Source organism: Penicillium arizonense (assembly GCF_001773325.1).
Source record: "Penicillium arizonense strain CBS 141311 chromosome Unknown PENARI_contig007, whole genome shotgun sequence".
Classification (NCBI taxonomy): Eukaryota; Fungi; Ascomycota; class Eurotiomycetes; order Eurotiales; family Aspergillaceae; genus Penicillium; species Penicillium arizonense.
The window spans coordinates 1-14,276 of record NW_019173284.1 but is presented as its reverse complement, the minus strand read 5'-3'; the positions used below and the strand labels follow the sequence as shown (position 1 = coordinate 14,276).

Here is a 14,276-nt window from a genome sequence, read left to right as displayed (position 1 = left end):
GTCTTATCGAACTGATGCCTTGCTTGCTTCTGGTCCCACATCAATCGGTTTGCATCACGGAACTGGTCCTGAAGCAACTTGAAGTGATACTCGGCAAGTTGATGATACAAATCACAGAGTAGTGATGTTATTGTCCTTAATAGCTGAAGACCTTGGTGTTAGATGTACAGACCCTGCAGAATCACGACTGATACCTGTACGCAATTGTAAGTCTTGAATGTTGTAGATGCTGTTGGCGCCATTTGCGGTCCACGGGCTTTTATAGTCTCACCATTCTCGTTACTGAGAGCAGTCTCGCCCCCAACTCTGTCCGCATAGTCGGAAATCATGGCAAGGCACACCAAGGGATAGCACCAGTGTAGTAATCACGATATGGCTGTCGTGGTTTTGTAGTTAATCTCTCTCTGCTTTCTCTGCCTCGCTACTGACCTAAAAGCGGACATGTTCAATCTCATACTGTCCGTTCTATACCGGTTCTCAATTAATCCTATCCTAGGCTCACAGCGTTGGTTGACGCCCCCGTTTTTATCCTTTATATCCCCGCATTATTTACACTTCACATCCGTGATGTTTCAAGTTCACTACCCTCTCTTTCTGTCAGCTTGAGATTCCAATTAGGCCTATCAATTCGAGTACTTGCATGAGTGCTTACATGAGTCGTGCAAACTGCACTTATGCATACTGCTGCAGATAAGGTCCTTGTGAGACACTACTGTATTTTCGGAAGGTTTTGATACACCATTTTACCCCATTATTTGGAAATTTAATTATGACCTACTGGCAAACAAATTGACTAATAATTAGTATGCAAGTATAAATAAAGAATATTTTATTGAAGCATAAGAATCAGTAGTGATCGCAAACGCGTTACGGCCTATGCCCGCGCCAAGACCGCGGATCCCCAACTCTTCCTACCCTCAGCGCTAACTTCTCCTCCAATCAAGCTAACCTCCAACTCAGTTCCAACCAACACTTTGGTATTTGCCCTTGATTTTGGTCTATTGCCTTGCTCATCTATTACCAATACAAAAGACATACGAAAGCTCCGTACTCATGGCCGACTCAACACAAGGTGACACGCACGACAAGGCGTGGGAGAAAGCTGAGAAGAAGTTTGCACAGTATGTTTTGATGTTTCTTCATTTTCTCGATCCCCTGGTCTTTGATTCTCGCGATATGTGATCGCGTTTCGATAGTTATCCGTGGAGGCGAGTTCCGTGAGGAGCCTCTCTTTGGACCCTACACGGAAACATCGGTCTGGCCTAAGCATATCAATCGAGATCATATGTACAAACTTACACAACTGATAGCTAACATGTCATAGCAAACATGCCAGCCAATATTACGATCCATGCCAGGACTTCGCGGATCGGAGTCTTAAGTGCATGAAGCGGAATGGCTTTGATCGCGAGATGTGCCATGATTACTTCCAGTATGTTCATGACCCTTTAATGCATCTGGTCGCTCGTGTATGATGCTCAAATCGGCTTCCGGGGATTGACCTGCTCATGGTTAACTCGTGCTCTATGGTCGTCAGACATCCCAGCTCCAAGGCTTTATACTAACTGCTTTACTTGCCTAGAGCATATCGCGATTGCAAAAAGAACTGGGTAAGTCGAATGAAGAGATACTTTTTATCGTCTCAGTCTCATGTCTTGCGTGGTATCCGCGATCCCCGGGCCCCGTTGGCCGTGATTCGGCACGTTGTGTCTTCGATTGCTAATGGGGGCAAAATAGTTAACCCAGAAGAAGGTTTCCGGACTTTCGTCCAAATAAGACATGAAACGCCGACGAAAATTGAGAATCTTCCGAGAGGTAAAGAAACTCCAGTTGGCGATTTGCAAGATTAACGGGTCTTATGTTTCGCATTTTTGTTTCCTGCTTTTTGTATTATGTTCTTCTTGGCGTATCAGCCCTTTGGTTTAAGTTTGTATATTAGCATCTTTGTCTTGAGGTCTTATCTATCGTGTTGGAGTGATGAGGCCTCTTCGTTTGCAAAATCTATCCTCATCATATCTGAGGCTTGTCGGTTGCCTCTAATATATGTGTATACCCGCGAGGAAAGACATGCTTTTTTTTCTTTCATGTATACGCAATTTATACCTGCATGCCACCAATTCAGGTACATATCGCTGGCGTTGTTACAATTACGATTACTGATTAAGCTTGCGCCGGGCAACTATACTTGGTTCATACGTCACCAAGGGACATCGTTTGCAGTTGGGTTTACTGCCGGCAGTATAGTGCGGGGAGGCACATACCGCCTTCCTCTTGACATCCTTCCCCGCCAAATAAAAATGCGGCATTCGATCAGTCCCTATTGCAAACCAGCTCCTCGAAAACCTTCGGCGCGTGCTGTGCCTGGCACGGCGGATCAAAATAAGTTGGCCTACCTGGATTCGAGTTTGAAAGTTCAAATTGAGCCAATTCTTCACAATGAGCTCCGGCAATGATGCGGTCTTCTTGCGCCGCAACAACCAGATCCAAGATGCCATTGACAGCCAGAACATGAAGCAGGCCTTGCAGCTGATTGAAAAACGCATGAAGAAAGGCGAGAACACGCCTTTTCTGAAGGTAAGGCTACCCTCACCAGCTCCCGAATCCTACCTCGCGGCCGAGCTTGTTGGTCCCATTAACACATGAACTCGACGGAAACAGGCCTGGAAAGCGAACGTCCTCTTCAACCACACGGACGAAGCCCATAAGAAGCGAGGCATTGCCGAGACCCTCGAGCTGTGTAAATCCGAGCCACCGGTCACCGATCTGGATACCCTGGACACACTTCGCCGAACCCTGCAAAAGATGGATGACCAGACCGACCTTCGGAGCGCATTGTGGGAAAGAGCAGCCAAGGCAAAACCGCAGGATCACGACCTTCAGATGAGATGGTTTACGGACGGATTTGACGGCCGTGACTGGAAATCTGCACAGAAGGTAACATGGTAAACAAACACCGCATTTCTATGGGTAGCTGACACAAACAGGCCGCCATGAGTCTCCAAAAGAACTTCCCCCGCGAGCGAAAGTACTATTTCTGGGCCATCTTCTTTTGTCATATTGTTTCAGTTGACTCGGCCTCCTCGGACATGGACCGTAAGTTGTTTGGGACGTTGGCATATCGCATGATTTCGAAGGCGGTAGCCGATGTTCCCACCAATCCGGTATGTGGTCACTACTATGGAATCTTCGGCCAAAGGAACCTGATGCCTGTGCCTTAATATTGACCAGTGACTGACCGAGCATGAAATTATGACCCACAGACCGAGCTACTGAGCCCCCCAAGAGCTATTCAAAATGCCGAGGAACTTTTGTTGCTCATCAAAATCTTTGAAAAACAAGATAAGCATGATGAGATCCTCAAGATTCTCGACAGCGAGAGTGCTGGTCTCAACTCTCGGATAGTTAATAATGACCGGATATTTGTGACGAACAAACTGCACAGCTTGGGAATTACTGAGCGCTGGGAAGAGGGACACGCATGTGCGAAAAGCCTTCTGACCGTACCCGAAGACGAAGAAGGGCGCAAAGCCCTCAAGGAGCGTGACGAGTGGAAGTTCTGGAATATGCTCATTGCAAGCACTCGTCATTTGGAAGAAACCCCAGGGTAAGTTTTTCAATATCTTTAAAAGTAACCGGACTTACAAGATTCCTATAGATTGCTCGCCGAAACACAGGAAATTATCGAAAAATTCATTGAATTCAGCCCCAAGTCTCGCAACGCACATCTCGCTAGATTGGATTTGACCCTGGTCAGCATCAGACGGGGTCAGAACACATCGGATGATCTGGTTTCTGCTTGTCAAAAATACTGGGACCAGCACAAGCACAAACTTTATCTCTTCGGCGACTTCCGAGGTATTCTGGAGACTCGCGAAGATAGCTTGGTCCGCCAAGTGTGTGAATATTGCATGGACAGCGTTGAAGACAAAGCTGTAAGTGAACGATTGCTTGTTCTCTATATGTACGAGCTAACCATTTCTCAAGGATGATGCTATTCCATTGATCAATGCATACAAGATGCAGTATTATGCACGACTGTCTGGCAGAGACCCGTCAAAGTCCACTATTGAGAATCTTGTCCGCAATTGTCTTGACTTTTATGAGAGCTTTACTCTTCTTGCAAAGACCCAGAACAAGAGGGACAACCAAGAAGCTTCCGTAATGGAAAGTCGGCCCACAGATGACTTCTGCCTTATTGCCGCCATGGCTCTTCTTCGGCTGAATAAGATATCTGACCAAGTCAGCGACAAATCTTTGATTCGTGCTGCTGGCATCCTAGAGCGCCTGCTCGTTGATTCCCCTCACAACTATGAGGCAATTTTGATTTTGATTCGGATTTACATCCTTCTCGGCGCTGGTTCGCTCGCTTTGAAAGCGTTCAGTAAGCTATCGCTCAAACACGTGCAGTATGAAACTGTTGGCCATAACCTCTTCACCCGTTTTGCCACCATCCACCCTTACTCTGCGCCTCCCTTTGAAGGCGCAGAGTATAAGGACTTTGATCCACAGGCTGCCTTTGTTCAGGGCCTGGACTTTTACCGCTCTGCAAACCTCACCGTATCGAGATCCTTAATGAATGGACTTCGCGAAGGTTCTTATGCAAACCTAGAGGAAACAATTGAGCTGCGGAACCGCCTCAATGACAGTATTTGCCGGAGAATCTTGGCGCTGGAGACCCGACGGGTGCAAAGACTAAGAAAGGGGGAGCACTTGAGCTTCCATGAGGAAACTGGTAAGTCATCATCATCTCGCTGCCTGTATGAAGCAACTTGTTACTAATTACCTTACAGCCCAGTCTACTTCGCCGGTTTATGACCAACGGTCGTACGATGCGTATATGAACTTGGAACACCATAGCCAGCCGACATTCGAGACGCGACTGCGCGCAGGCCCGGTTCCTAAGGTAAGTTTATCTGACTAATTAGGTAGTGATAACAACTAATGCCAATGTAGGTAAACTGGCTGGCCTTCGCCCGAGTCACTGATCAACTATTCAGTGTTCTCAAGGGTATCGCTATGCAAAAGCCGAACCCAATTAAAGAAGAGCTGCTTGACATTAGCGACTTGACGCTTTCTGAGACCGAGAGTGACCTAACGCCCACCGAAGTGGATGCAAGCAAAATCAACCTTGAATTGCTCAAGGTGGCTAATTTCATGGCCGGATCTAAGACTCATACTTCGGACCAAATTGCGAAGACTCTTGGTCAGGTAGAGGTCTGGTTGAATGATAAGAAGCAGGATCTGGTTCTCCAAGACGACAAGAAGTCTCCTCTTATCGAGAACACGACTGTTGAATTTGACGGAACTCCTGCTGCCCCGACTTGGAGATACTTCCATGCCATCTGGTCTCTTGTGGAGAGCCTCAAGGCTTTGTCGAACATCATTGACCTGGATTCTCGGAAGGCTCTGAAAACCACCAAGCTTCCAGCTGACCATTTAAAGCGGGTGACTGCTCTTGTTTGCGGTGTTTTCGAGGATGTCCGTTCAAACACCCGGGCTCTGAAACGGGGCCTTTCCGAATCAGCCAACCTCAGCACAGTCATCGACCTTGTTATGCAAGGTGATGCAGATGATAAATACGAGAAGCCCCTTCAGGATGTTCTCAACAGAATGATGGACGCATCCGCAGTAGAGGTGTTCTGTGGAGAGTTGAGGGAGAGCTGGGAAGAGGCACTTGATGGAGTGATGGCGGCCAAGCTTTGATACTACATATCAAGCGATGTGAAATGTGACTTATGTGTCCATTATGAACATAGAGTACATTCAAATGAATAACTTCAGACGTCAAGTTTCAGCCAAATGCCCATCTGTAGACAACAGTCTCACAAATCAATAAGAAGGGCAAGAGAAATCACGTGATGGAACCAAGCAACAATTCCTGCCTTAGGGGTCAATTACACGCTAGTCCAAATTAGCTCACAGCCCTAGCCCTAAGCACTCGCCTACCGCACCAACCAGCGCCAAGACCCCATTTTGCGGTTCCAGGCAAAAGACCAGGTGATTTTCACACGGCTTCCTCACATCCTCTTCGACAACCCCCGCCAAACCCTTCAGTCAACAACCGTCGAGATGGTGCAAGAACGCTCCGGAATTGTGGTCGGCCTCAACAGCGGTCGGGTACGTTAATCCTATCTCTTTCTCCCATATTACCCGGTCATTTGAAGGTCTCCAAATCTCTTTCCTTCGGTCTGTCAGTCTTCGAAGCCAGTCGGGTCAGGGTATATCACGAAAACACTGGGAATCATCACGCAATGAACGATTATGAACAAACACTGGATCGAAAACAAGCCAGACTCGCTGGAGAAAAATTGAAGATGTGACGGAAATTTTTCTGGGACTCGAATTCGACACAACAATCACACGACCTCAAACGCAAACGAAGCCTGACTCTGGATGACGCACTGAAGACCGACAGACGCGAAACACGAACAGAGATTTGGACCTGTAGCTGCTGCAATGCGTCCTTCATGAAACAATAATACTGACTTCATGCTCAATAGAAAACCACCGCCCTGAACACCCCCAAGACTCGCATCAGCCGCTCCGTTGGCAAGTCTTCCCGCCGCACCGCTTTCGTCCGCGAGATCGCCCAGGAGGTTGTCGGCCTCGCTCCCTACGAGCGCCGCATCATCGAACTCCTGCGCAACGCCCAGGACAAGCGTGCCCGCAAGCTCGCTAAGAAGCGCGTATGTCTCCAAATCCCTACGCAGATTTGTCTACACTAGTTTTACATTCGTGGTGGAGGTTGTTTGTTTTGTTTGAAGTCGAGGTCATTGGGCCAGAATGGTACAGCATGGATCGTGGGAACCAATCCTGCGAACGCTCCATGCTATCACCATTCTGTCTCGGTTGCCGAAGCTGCTTACAAGATCATCCGAACACCCGAATTGAGTCTAGACAAGTTGCCACGATATCTACGAAACATCACGCTAACATTATTTTTTTCCAGCTCGGTACTTTCGGCCGTGGCAAGGCTAAGGTTGAGGCTATGCAGAAGGTCATTGCTGAGTCTCGCCGCACCCAGGCTGCTCACTAAATCGCTCGACCCGTTTCTGTTTTTCTTTCGTTATAACGACTCGACGCAAAAAAAGCGGCTCGCGGATCGAAATGATGGGGTTTTGACTATTGGTTGTGCATGAAAGGGGTGGCAAACATGGTATTCCTTCTTAGTTGTATGGAAGTGAAACCATAATGAAAACAAATTTTCAAACATTTTATGATACCATACTTTTTGATCTTTTGAGAGGATACGGCGTAGAAGAATTGACTGGTAGGATTGACCAATGGGCGAGGTTAGAAGCTTGATAGTCTATCTGGTACTTTTCCACATCTCATTGCTGTAGAGTCACTTGTTTATTGTTTGTTGGAAGGGTGCGTCTATTTGCTAGTCTGATATCCCCTCCGAAACGACGCGCTACATATCCCAGTCACCAACATCAAACAAGAGTAGCACATCTCGCTTCTATGAAGCAAATGCAATCCATTATGCCCTTTATTTCTTCCCTGGTAGCTTCAACCACTTGGGCATAGCACCACTCTTTCGTGGCCCGCTGGGCTTATCACCCGTAGTGCTCGGACCAGCTTTCGAGGGAGCTGATGGCTCCTCTTCTTCCTTGGGCTCCGGTGGTTGCTCTACCTTAAGCTGCTGAGCCTGGCTTCGGAGCTCAGGGCGGAGGACCTCCGCACGGCGCTCGTGGACAGATTGAGCAACATTATCAGCCCAGGAGAAATTGACCAATACCCGGCCAGCCAGTCCGAGGCCCTTGATCAGTTGTGTTTTATCTGACTCGGGGATAGTGGTTGCATTGTGGGATCGAGAGATGGCGTGGACTGTGAGGTGGAACTTCTCGCTGGTGAATGGTGGAGCAAGACACCCGCGCACAAATTCATACAGCGAGTATCCTGTGTCCTCCGGTCCGAACTTAGCGACTACTTGGCTCTGGTCGGGGAAGCGGACCTTCACATCCACCTCGCGGATTGCTGCTCGCCTCGCCTCTTCTGCTTCTGCTTTGGCGGCAATCTCGGCGTCCGTTGGTAAGCGTTGGTTGCGAGAAGACTGGTTGAGTAGTCGCTGGTGCAGTTTTGCGTGCTCGATAGAGGGTATGTAATCATTCTCGTTATACGCTATTTGTGCCGATGAAGGTGTGTTGTCCGAGGGGGGAGAGAAGACGGTGATAGTTCGGCCAGATGAGTCGGTCGTTGAGGTAGCTACTTCGGAGGTAGCTGTAGGGTTGGCATCCGGTCTGGATGGAGTGGGTGCGCTGGAGGTCTCAGACTGCAATGAGCTGGATGGCTGCTGGGCAGGTTCTTCGCTTATACTTCCCATGGAAGCCGCTGCGGGGGCCACCGTTTTATCCTGTGATGAACGAGCCTCATCCTCTGATGATTTGAAGAACTCGCCGATCTGCACCATCGCTTCTTCAATCGGCTCTTCTGTTCGTCGGAAGCTGAGCCGCATGAGCACATTTCCACTGTTGAATCCGAGCTGGGCCAGAGTTTTCTGGAGATCTGTAAAGGTCGATACTTCACGTTCCAAGATCTGAAGCACGGGCATCTCATAGTATAGACGTCCCGCACCATCCCCGCCATCGGTAGCGGGCACTGCACGGGAAGTGAGATTCCGTACCGGGCCACTTCCTGCAACACCAGCCTCAAACTTGCGCAGTACTAGCCAAAGTGTGGTTGTGCTTGGGAACTTGTCAAGTATACGGCCATTTGGGGCACCTCGAGCTTCGGATTCGGGGAGTTGGAGGCCGACAGTAACAACGGAAGGAGAGCGAGAGAACTGCACAAGCTCAAGCTTCGCCCCAGAGCTGAGGCCAGTAAGACGGAAGGAGAGAGAGAGGTCTAGTTGTTTGCGATTGTGCCTGATGCGACGCAGAACTATGTTAATGCCTCTCGCTTTTTGAACGTAATGAGCATATACTCACTTCAATCCGTATTGGCTAGCATTGTATCCAAGCTTCGAGCAAGCTTCTTGCAGAACATCGGTCATAGGTTTGGTAGGGGTCGTCTTAATCGTTGCCCGCCTGGCCGTCGCGTCGATCACCACGACGTGGGCGCTCATCGTGACGGTATATAGAAGATGCCGAATACGGTGGAGATAAAGAGGCAGATGCGGTATGAGGAATAGCTGGAAGCTGACAGTAAACAAAGTGAGTGAGAAAGCGAAATGCGGGGAGAAAGAGGGCGAAGAAAGTAGTCGAAGGTCACATACGAAACAGGCAGCGGTGCGGGCGTCATCCGAGCTCTCGCGTACCTCAGAGCTTCCCCGTCACCAACTCCCCCCATCACTTCCCCCATCTCGCCCCCTTCTCAACCCCATTTTCTGCCCTTTATCTTGTCAGTTAGCTCTGGAACCTCTCTGTCTCTCTGGATTGCTTTGAAATACCGCAATAATGGTGAGTGATAGGCGCCCTTTCTCCCATTGAACTTCTGGACTTCAGCTGACCGACTTCTCTCATCACAGTCCAACCCCTTCGATATCAGTACGTCGGAACCTCGAATCCCGTGGAAAGTCGATAATATACTAACCCTTTTTCAGATGGCGGTGCCTGTGTCGCCATGGTGGGCAAGGACTGCGTCGCCATTGCCTGCGACCTCCGTCTGGGCATGCAATCCCTGACTATCTCCAATAACTTCCCCAAGATCTTCAACTACGCCCCGTCCACCTATCTTGGTCTGACTGGTCTGGCCACCGATGTCAACACAGTTTCCGATCTTTTCCGCTACAAGGTCAACATGTACCGCCTGCGCGAGGAGCGCGATATCGCACCGCAGACCCTGGCCAACCTAGTGAGCTCATCGCTTTATGAGAAGCGTTTCGGTCCTTTCTTCGTCAGCCCTGTTCTGGCTGGTATCAACCCTACAACGGGGAAGCCATTCATCTGTGGATTTGACAGCATTGGCTGTATCGATTTCGCCAAGGACTTCATTGTCAGCGGAACGGCGAGCGATCAGCTGTTCGGTACTTGCGAGGGTCTTTGGGAGCCCGATCTGGTGCGTACTGTCGCTGTTTGCGTTTGATCGCCCGGTGCTAATATAATCTGCATTACTCTAGGCCCCCGAGGACCTCTTCGAGACAATCTCACAAGCGCTGCTTAGTGCCGTCGACCGAGACGCTCTCTCCGGTTGGGGTGCTCAGGTTTATATCATAGAGAAGGACAAGGTTACCCAGCGGCTATTGAAGGGACGACAGGATTAGATTTGGGGAAGTGGTTATTTTGGGCTTTCCGTTAGTTCGAGGGCAAATCCCGGCGTCTGCGGTCTTCACTGGATGATATTTGCCGTGTACGGTCATCAAGAACGGGATAGCACAACAGCGACGTGAGAGCGGTCGATATCTGAGCCGAAGGGCGCATATGTTCTTCGACTCCATGTTTCTCATACTCCTATCATGATAATTCAAAACCCCGTTGTCACGTCACGATAGTGTCCCATTCTGCGTCATCGTTTGAATATTTTAACATGATATCAGTCAGAATTTCCGCCATCAATATCCATCCCTGTCACCTACAGCTCCGTAGGCCGGTCCATCTTTACCCAGGAACGCCTTCAAATCAGCCGCCAGCAACTCCGGCACCTCCCAAGCCGCAAAATGACCACCATGATCATACTCCGTTTCCCTAACCACATTTCCAATAGACCGATACCAAGCCATAGGAAACATAACAAGTTCCTCCGCAAACTGCGCCACAGCAAAGCGCACATTCTGCGGAGCCCTCGCCCCAAGAACCTGTTGAAGCGAAATATACCTGGAATCCACCTTTTGCAGCTTCTCACCTTCACTGTTACATTCACCATCATACCGCTTCGGTGCCGAAGCCTCATAATAAATCCTCGTCGACGCCATCGGCCCAGCCGTAGAAAAGTAATACACACTCACCCAAGTCAAAATTTCCTCATCAGTCCAGGGATACTCATCCGACCACGAATGCATCTTATCATAGATCCAAGCGAGCAATCCAACAGGACTATCATGAAGCCCATAACCCAGTGTCTGGGGCCGAGTCTCTTGTACTTTCATGTATGCATTGTCGCGGGTGAAATAACCCAATGACCGGGCGATGAAGCCGCGGTCTTTCGCTGAGAAGGGCACTGATAGGAGAGACTTTATGAATTGGTAGGGGCTTCGCCATGGGTAGGGCGGGATGACGGGCACGAAGTTTAGGTGAATGGCTTGCGTGTGTTCTGGGTAGTATTGTGATATGCTGCGTGCGATCATGCTGCCCCAGTCGCCGCCTTGGATTGCTGGGTCGGGGTTAGTTGAGGGGGAAGTTTTCTGGGGGATGGGGGTTAGGGCTTGCCGTATTCTTCGTAGCCTAGGGTTGTCATTACTTTGTGGAGGGTTTCGGCGTACTGAGCTAGTCCGAAGCCTCTCTGGACGGATGGTCAGTATTATGATACGAAAACAGATTTACATCATGTAATGTACCTTGTTGACACCCTGTGAGAATCCAAAATTGGGCAACGAGGGTACCACAATGTCGAATACTGGGCCATCCTCGTCGTCCTTCGCGAGCAGTGGGATCAGCTTGGTCGCCTCGAGGAAGCTGCCCGGCCCTATTATAAGTGGAGTAAATTAGTAAATGCGATGCTGAGAAAGGGTTGAAAAGGTCATAAGGCTCATACATCCATGGATAAACAGCAGTGGAATGGCTTTGGGGTTCTCGCTGCGGTGATGCACGGCATGTATATCCAGCTCACCGAACCCATCTACACCCACTTTGATACTGACATGCTTGAATTGCTCGTTCAATCTGTGTTCTTGCGCACGCCAGTCAAAGCTGTCACGCCAAACGGTGACAAGTCTCTTGATTTCATCGAGGGGAACACCCATATCCCAGCCCGAGGCATCGAGCTCATCGGGGAATGTTGCGTGTTCCAGCTTCCGGTTGAGCTGCTCAAGTTGCTCGTTTGGGACGGCGATCGTGTATGGAGCCACGGAAGGCATAGTGTTAAGAGTGAAGTTGAAGTTGGAAGAGATATTCAAGATTGGTTTTCATATAATTGCTCTACATAAGTAATCTCACGTTGTACAAAAGTTTGTTGCATGCAGCGATGATCAATCGATCTGTTTGGATATTACCTCGGTTTCACGATACTGGGCTTGCATCACACAAAACTTTGTGTATAGGTGGTAGAGACATAAACTATAACTTTCTTCTTAATTTCACTCTTACGACTATAGATATTAGCCGTTCTACTATACTTTGTTGAGATTCATGGCCTCTCCAGGCATCTCCAGGCATGAAATGCCTGCTTCGCCAAGCATGAAGCTCATGATCAGCATTGACCTACCATGTAGAGTATAGTTCAGGAGAAATGCTTCTCATTAAATAGGATCTCTCTCTCATGGAGAGAGAGATCAGACTTAAACCACCTCGTTGGCTCTTGGCAATAGCTTCCTAGCATCATTCATCGTATTCTCCATTCAAATTTCAACAGGTTATGAGCCCGGCTTGCCTCGACAGCCGGGAATAGCTTCATCTTCGCAACCTGCCTCCCCTGAGCCCTTTCCTCCGAAACGATGTCTGATTCTCGACGTCTCCGCCCGAGACGGCAAGCCCCTGATCAAGGCGAGCCGCCCAGCGATGCCGAGTCCGTCCATTATAGCGACGATAACCTCCAAGACGTCGACCGTACGCTTCGTCAAGTACCTCCTCCTCGTCAGCGTGAAGATCCGCTGCATTTCCCGGCGCCAGAGGTCACTGGCGCTGACAATCCTTATGCGAATCGACGCCCTATCCTCAATATAGATAGGAGCAATCGTAGCGACGTATTCAATCTGTCGCCGATTCGTGATTCTGTGCCTCTCCAGACCACTGAGAGTGAAATGCCGTATGATGCTACCAATACCGTCGGCAACTACCCTCCTCGTCAATTCAGACCGAGAGAATCCCCCGAGCAAGAAAAGGCTATTGCGCACCTAAAAAGGGCCAAAGAAGCAGTTAGAAAACTTCGGGATGACTCCAAATTCGAAGCCTTGAAGGGCAAGTCCAATTACCGTCATTGGGCTGATAACATGGAGCAATTGTTCGATGACAATGCCGTCACTCCCATTGTATACGGCGAAGTCATGATCCTACCCCGTGAGCATCGCCATTTCCTGGCGCAAGCTCAATTCGTCTCATTCGCGAGAAGAGCTATCAATAGCCATGTGTCGAAGCAAATTCAGCAGTATTTGCAAGATAGAAAGCTTCGAGATCCGGCTGCAATGTGGAAAGTAATTGAGAGTGCGTACGCGCCTACCGATGCATCTATAGCAGCTAGTGGTGTTAGCGAACTCAATGAGATTCTCGAGAGTAACTGCACGTCTCTCGATCAGTATAAATTCCGCTTTTAGACCGCATGGACGAAGACGTTTACCGGAAGTATTGAAAGCGAGCGCGTCAAATGTCTCTTCTTCCTCGAGAAGCTAGACAGTCCAAAATGGGACGCGTGGAAGACCAGCCTTATGTCGCGGGTAAGCAGGTCATCCGACTCCGATAGGATCTACCGGTTCGACGAGCTCATTGCCGAGCTTGAAGACTTCGAGAGATCACTAGATCGTGAGACCAAGACCCGAAATACGTATGCCGTACGCTCAGCAACACCAGCACCAGCAGCTTTAGGTCCAAAACCTTATTGCGAGCATTGTAATAGGAAGGGCCACGTGAAGTCGAATTGCTGGAAGCTCCGCCGTGGTAGGAAGTCGGAAAAAGAGATGAAAGGAGATGGTTTTTCGGCCGAAAAACCTGCTGAAAAAATGGAGGCATATACTGCAAATACCATTGAAATTGACCTACCTCACAATGTCCTCTCCATAGCTTCCGATATGCCCTCTGATCGATGGATTTGCGACACAGGTGCCGACGTCCATTTTACGGCTTCACCTAGCAATTTCATGCCTGGTACGGCAAAGCCAATCTCAATTCGTATACAGACAGTCTCCGGCATCACAATTGAAGAAGGTCTACGTGGAGAAATCTGCATGAAACTCACTGGATCTAGGAGAAGACCCGATTCTAGCATCCTCCTCACCGACGTTCTCTAGACGCCAGCAGCTAGCGCCAACCTCATTAGCGGTGCAAGACTTGCTAGGAAAGGTGTCACGGCGATCTACCGTCCGAACCAGCTGCTATTGAGGCGCAAAGATGGCAGCATACTTGGTACGGGACGCAAGGTCGATAAGCAATGGATCTTGAATGTCTCCTCCGTCGGTTCTCCTCCTTCAAAGATGGAGACAGCAAGCTTACACCACGTCCGAAGCTCCACCGAGCCGTCCAATATACCTG

General features: G+C 49.2%; 6 protein-coding genes across 6 annotated transcripts; 4 read left to right on the top strand and 2 right to left on the bottom strand.

The window, feature by feature from the left end:
- Positions 1-1,053: 1,053 nt before the first annotated feature.
- PENARI_c007G04136 (uncharacterized protein) lies at positions 1,054-1,850 on the top strand (the record flags this gene model as incomplete). Its single annotated transcript, XM_022630869.1, has 4 exons — positions 1,054-1,121; positions 1,325-1,469; positions 1,583-1,610; positions 1,846-1,850. The coding sequence occupies 4 exons, from the start codon at positions 1,054-1,056 to the stop codon at positions 1,848-1,850; spliced, it is 246 nt and encodes an 81-aa protein (XP_022489332.1).
- A 586-nt stretch (positions 1,851-2,436) lies between these two features.
- On the top strand, positions 2,437-5,703 carry PENARI_c007G05793 (MDM20/NAA25 family protein; the record flags this gene model as incomplete). The annotated part of the gene is made up of 8 exons (XM_022630951.1): positions 2,437-2,574; positions 2,659-2,934; positions 2,985-3,161; positions 3,261-3,604; positions 3,656-3,932; positions 3,985-4,732; positions 4,791-4,903; positions 4,954-5,703. The coding sequence occupies 8 exons, from the start codon at positions 2,437-2,439 to the stop codon at positions 5,701-5,703; spliced, it is 2,823 nt and encodes a 940-aa protein (XP_022489359.1).
- A 366-nt stretch (positions 5,704-6,069) lies between these two features.
- PENARI_c007G06651 (60S ribosomal protein eL36) lies at positions 6,070-7,036 on the top strand (the record flags this gene model as incomplete). The annotated part of the gene is made up of 3 exons (XM_022630994.1): positions 6,070-6,117; positions 6,501-6,686; positions 6,950-7,036. The coding sequence occupies 3 exons, from the start codon at positions 6,070-6,072 to the stop codon at positions 7,034-7,036; spliced, it is 321 nt and encodes a 106-aa protein (XP_022488946.1).
- Positions 7,037-7,492: 456 nt separating this feature from the next.
- Positions 7,493-9,067, bottom strand: PENARI_c007G09906 (putative UBX domain protein; the record flags this gene model as incomplete). Its single annotated transcript, XM_022631144.1, has 2 exons — positions 7,493-8,867; positions 8,931-9,067. 2 exons carry the CDS (start codon positions 9,065-9,067, stop codon positions 7,493-7,495), a joined length of 1,512 nt encoding a protein of 503 aa, XP_022489270.1.
- A 1,425-nt stretch (positions 9,068-10,492) lies between these two features.
- Positions 10,493-11,953, bottom strand: PENARI_c007G04542 (epoxide hydrolase; the record flags this gene model as incomplete). The annotated part of the gene is made up of 4 exons (XM_022630894.1): positions 10,493-11,281; positions 11,338-11,379; positions 11,435-11,562; positions 11,632-11,953. The coding sequence occupies 4 exons, from the start codon at positions 11,951-11,953 to the stop codon at positions 10,493-10,495; spliced, it is 1,281 nt and encodes a 426-aa protein (XP_022489072.1).
- A 576-nt stretch (positions 11,954-12,529) lies between these two features.
- PENARI_c007G07656 (uncharacterized protein) lies at positions 12,530-14,260 on the top strand (the record flags this gene model as incomplete). The annotated part of the gene is made up of 3 exons (XM_022631038.1): positions 12,530-13,276; positions 13,346-13,579; positions 14,036-14,260. Coding segments are annotated over 3 exons (1,206 nt in total), but the record flags the coding sequence as incomplete, so codon positions are not given.
- Between the last annotated feature and the right edge of the window lie 16 nt (positions 14,261-14,276).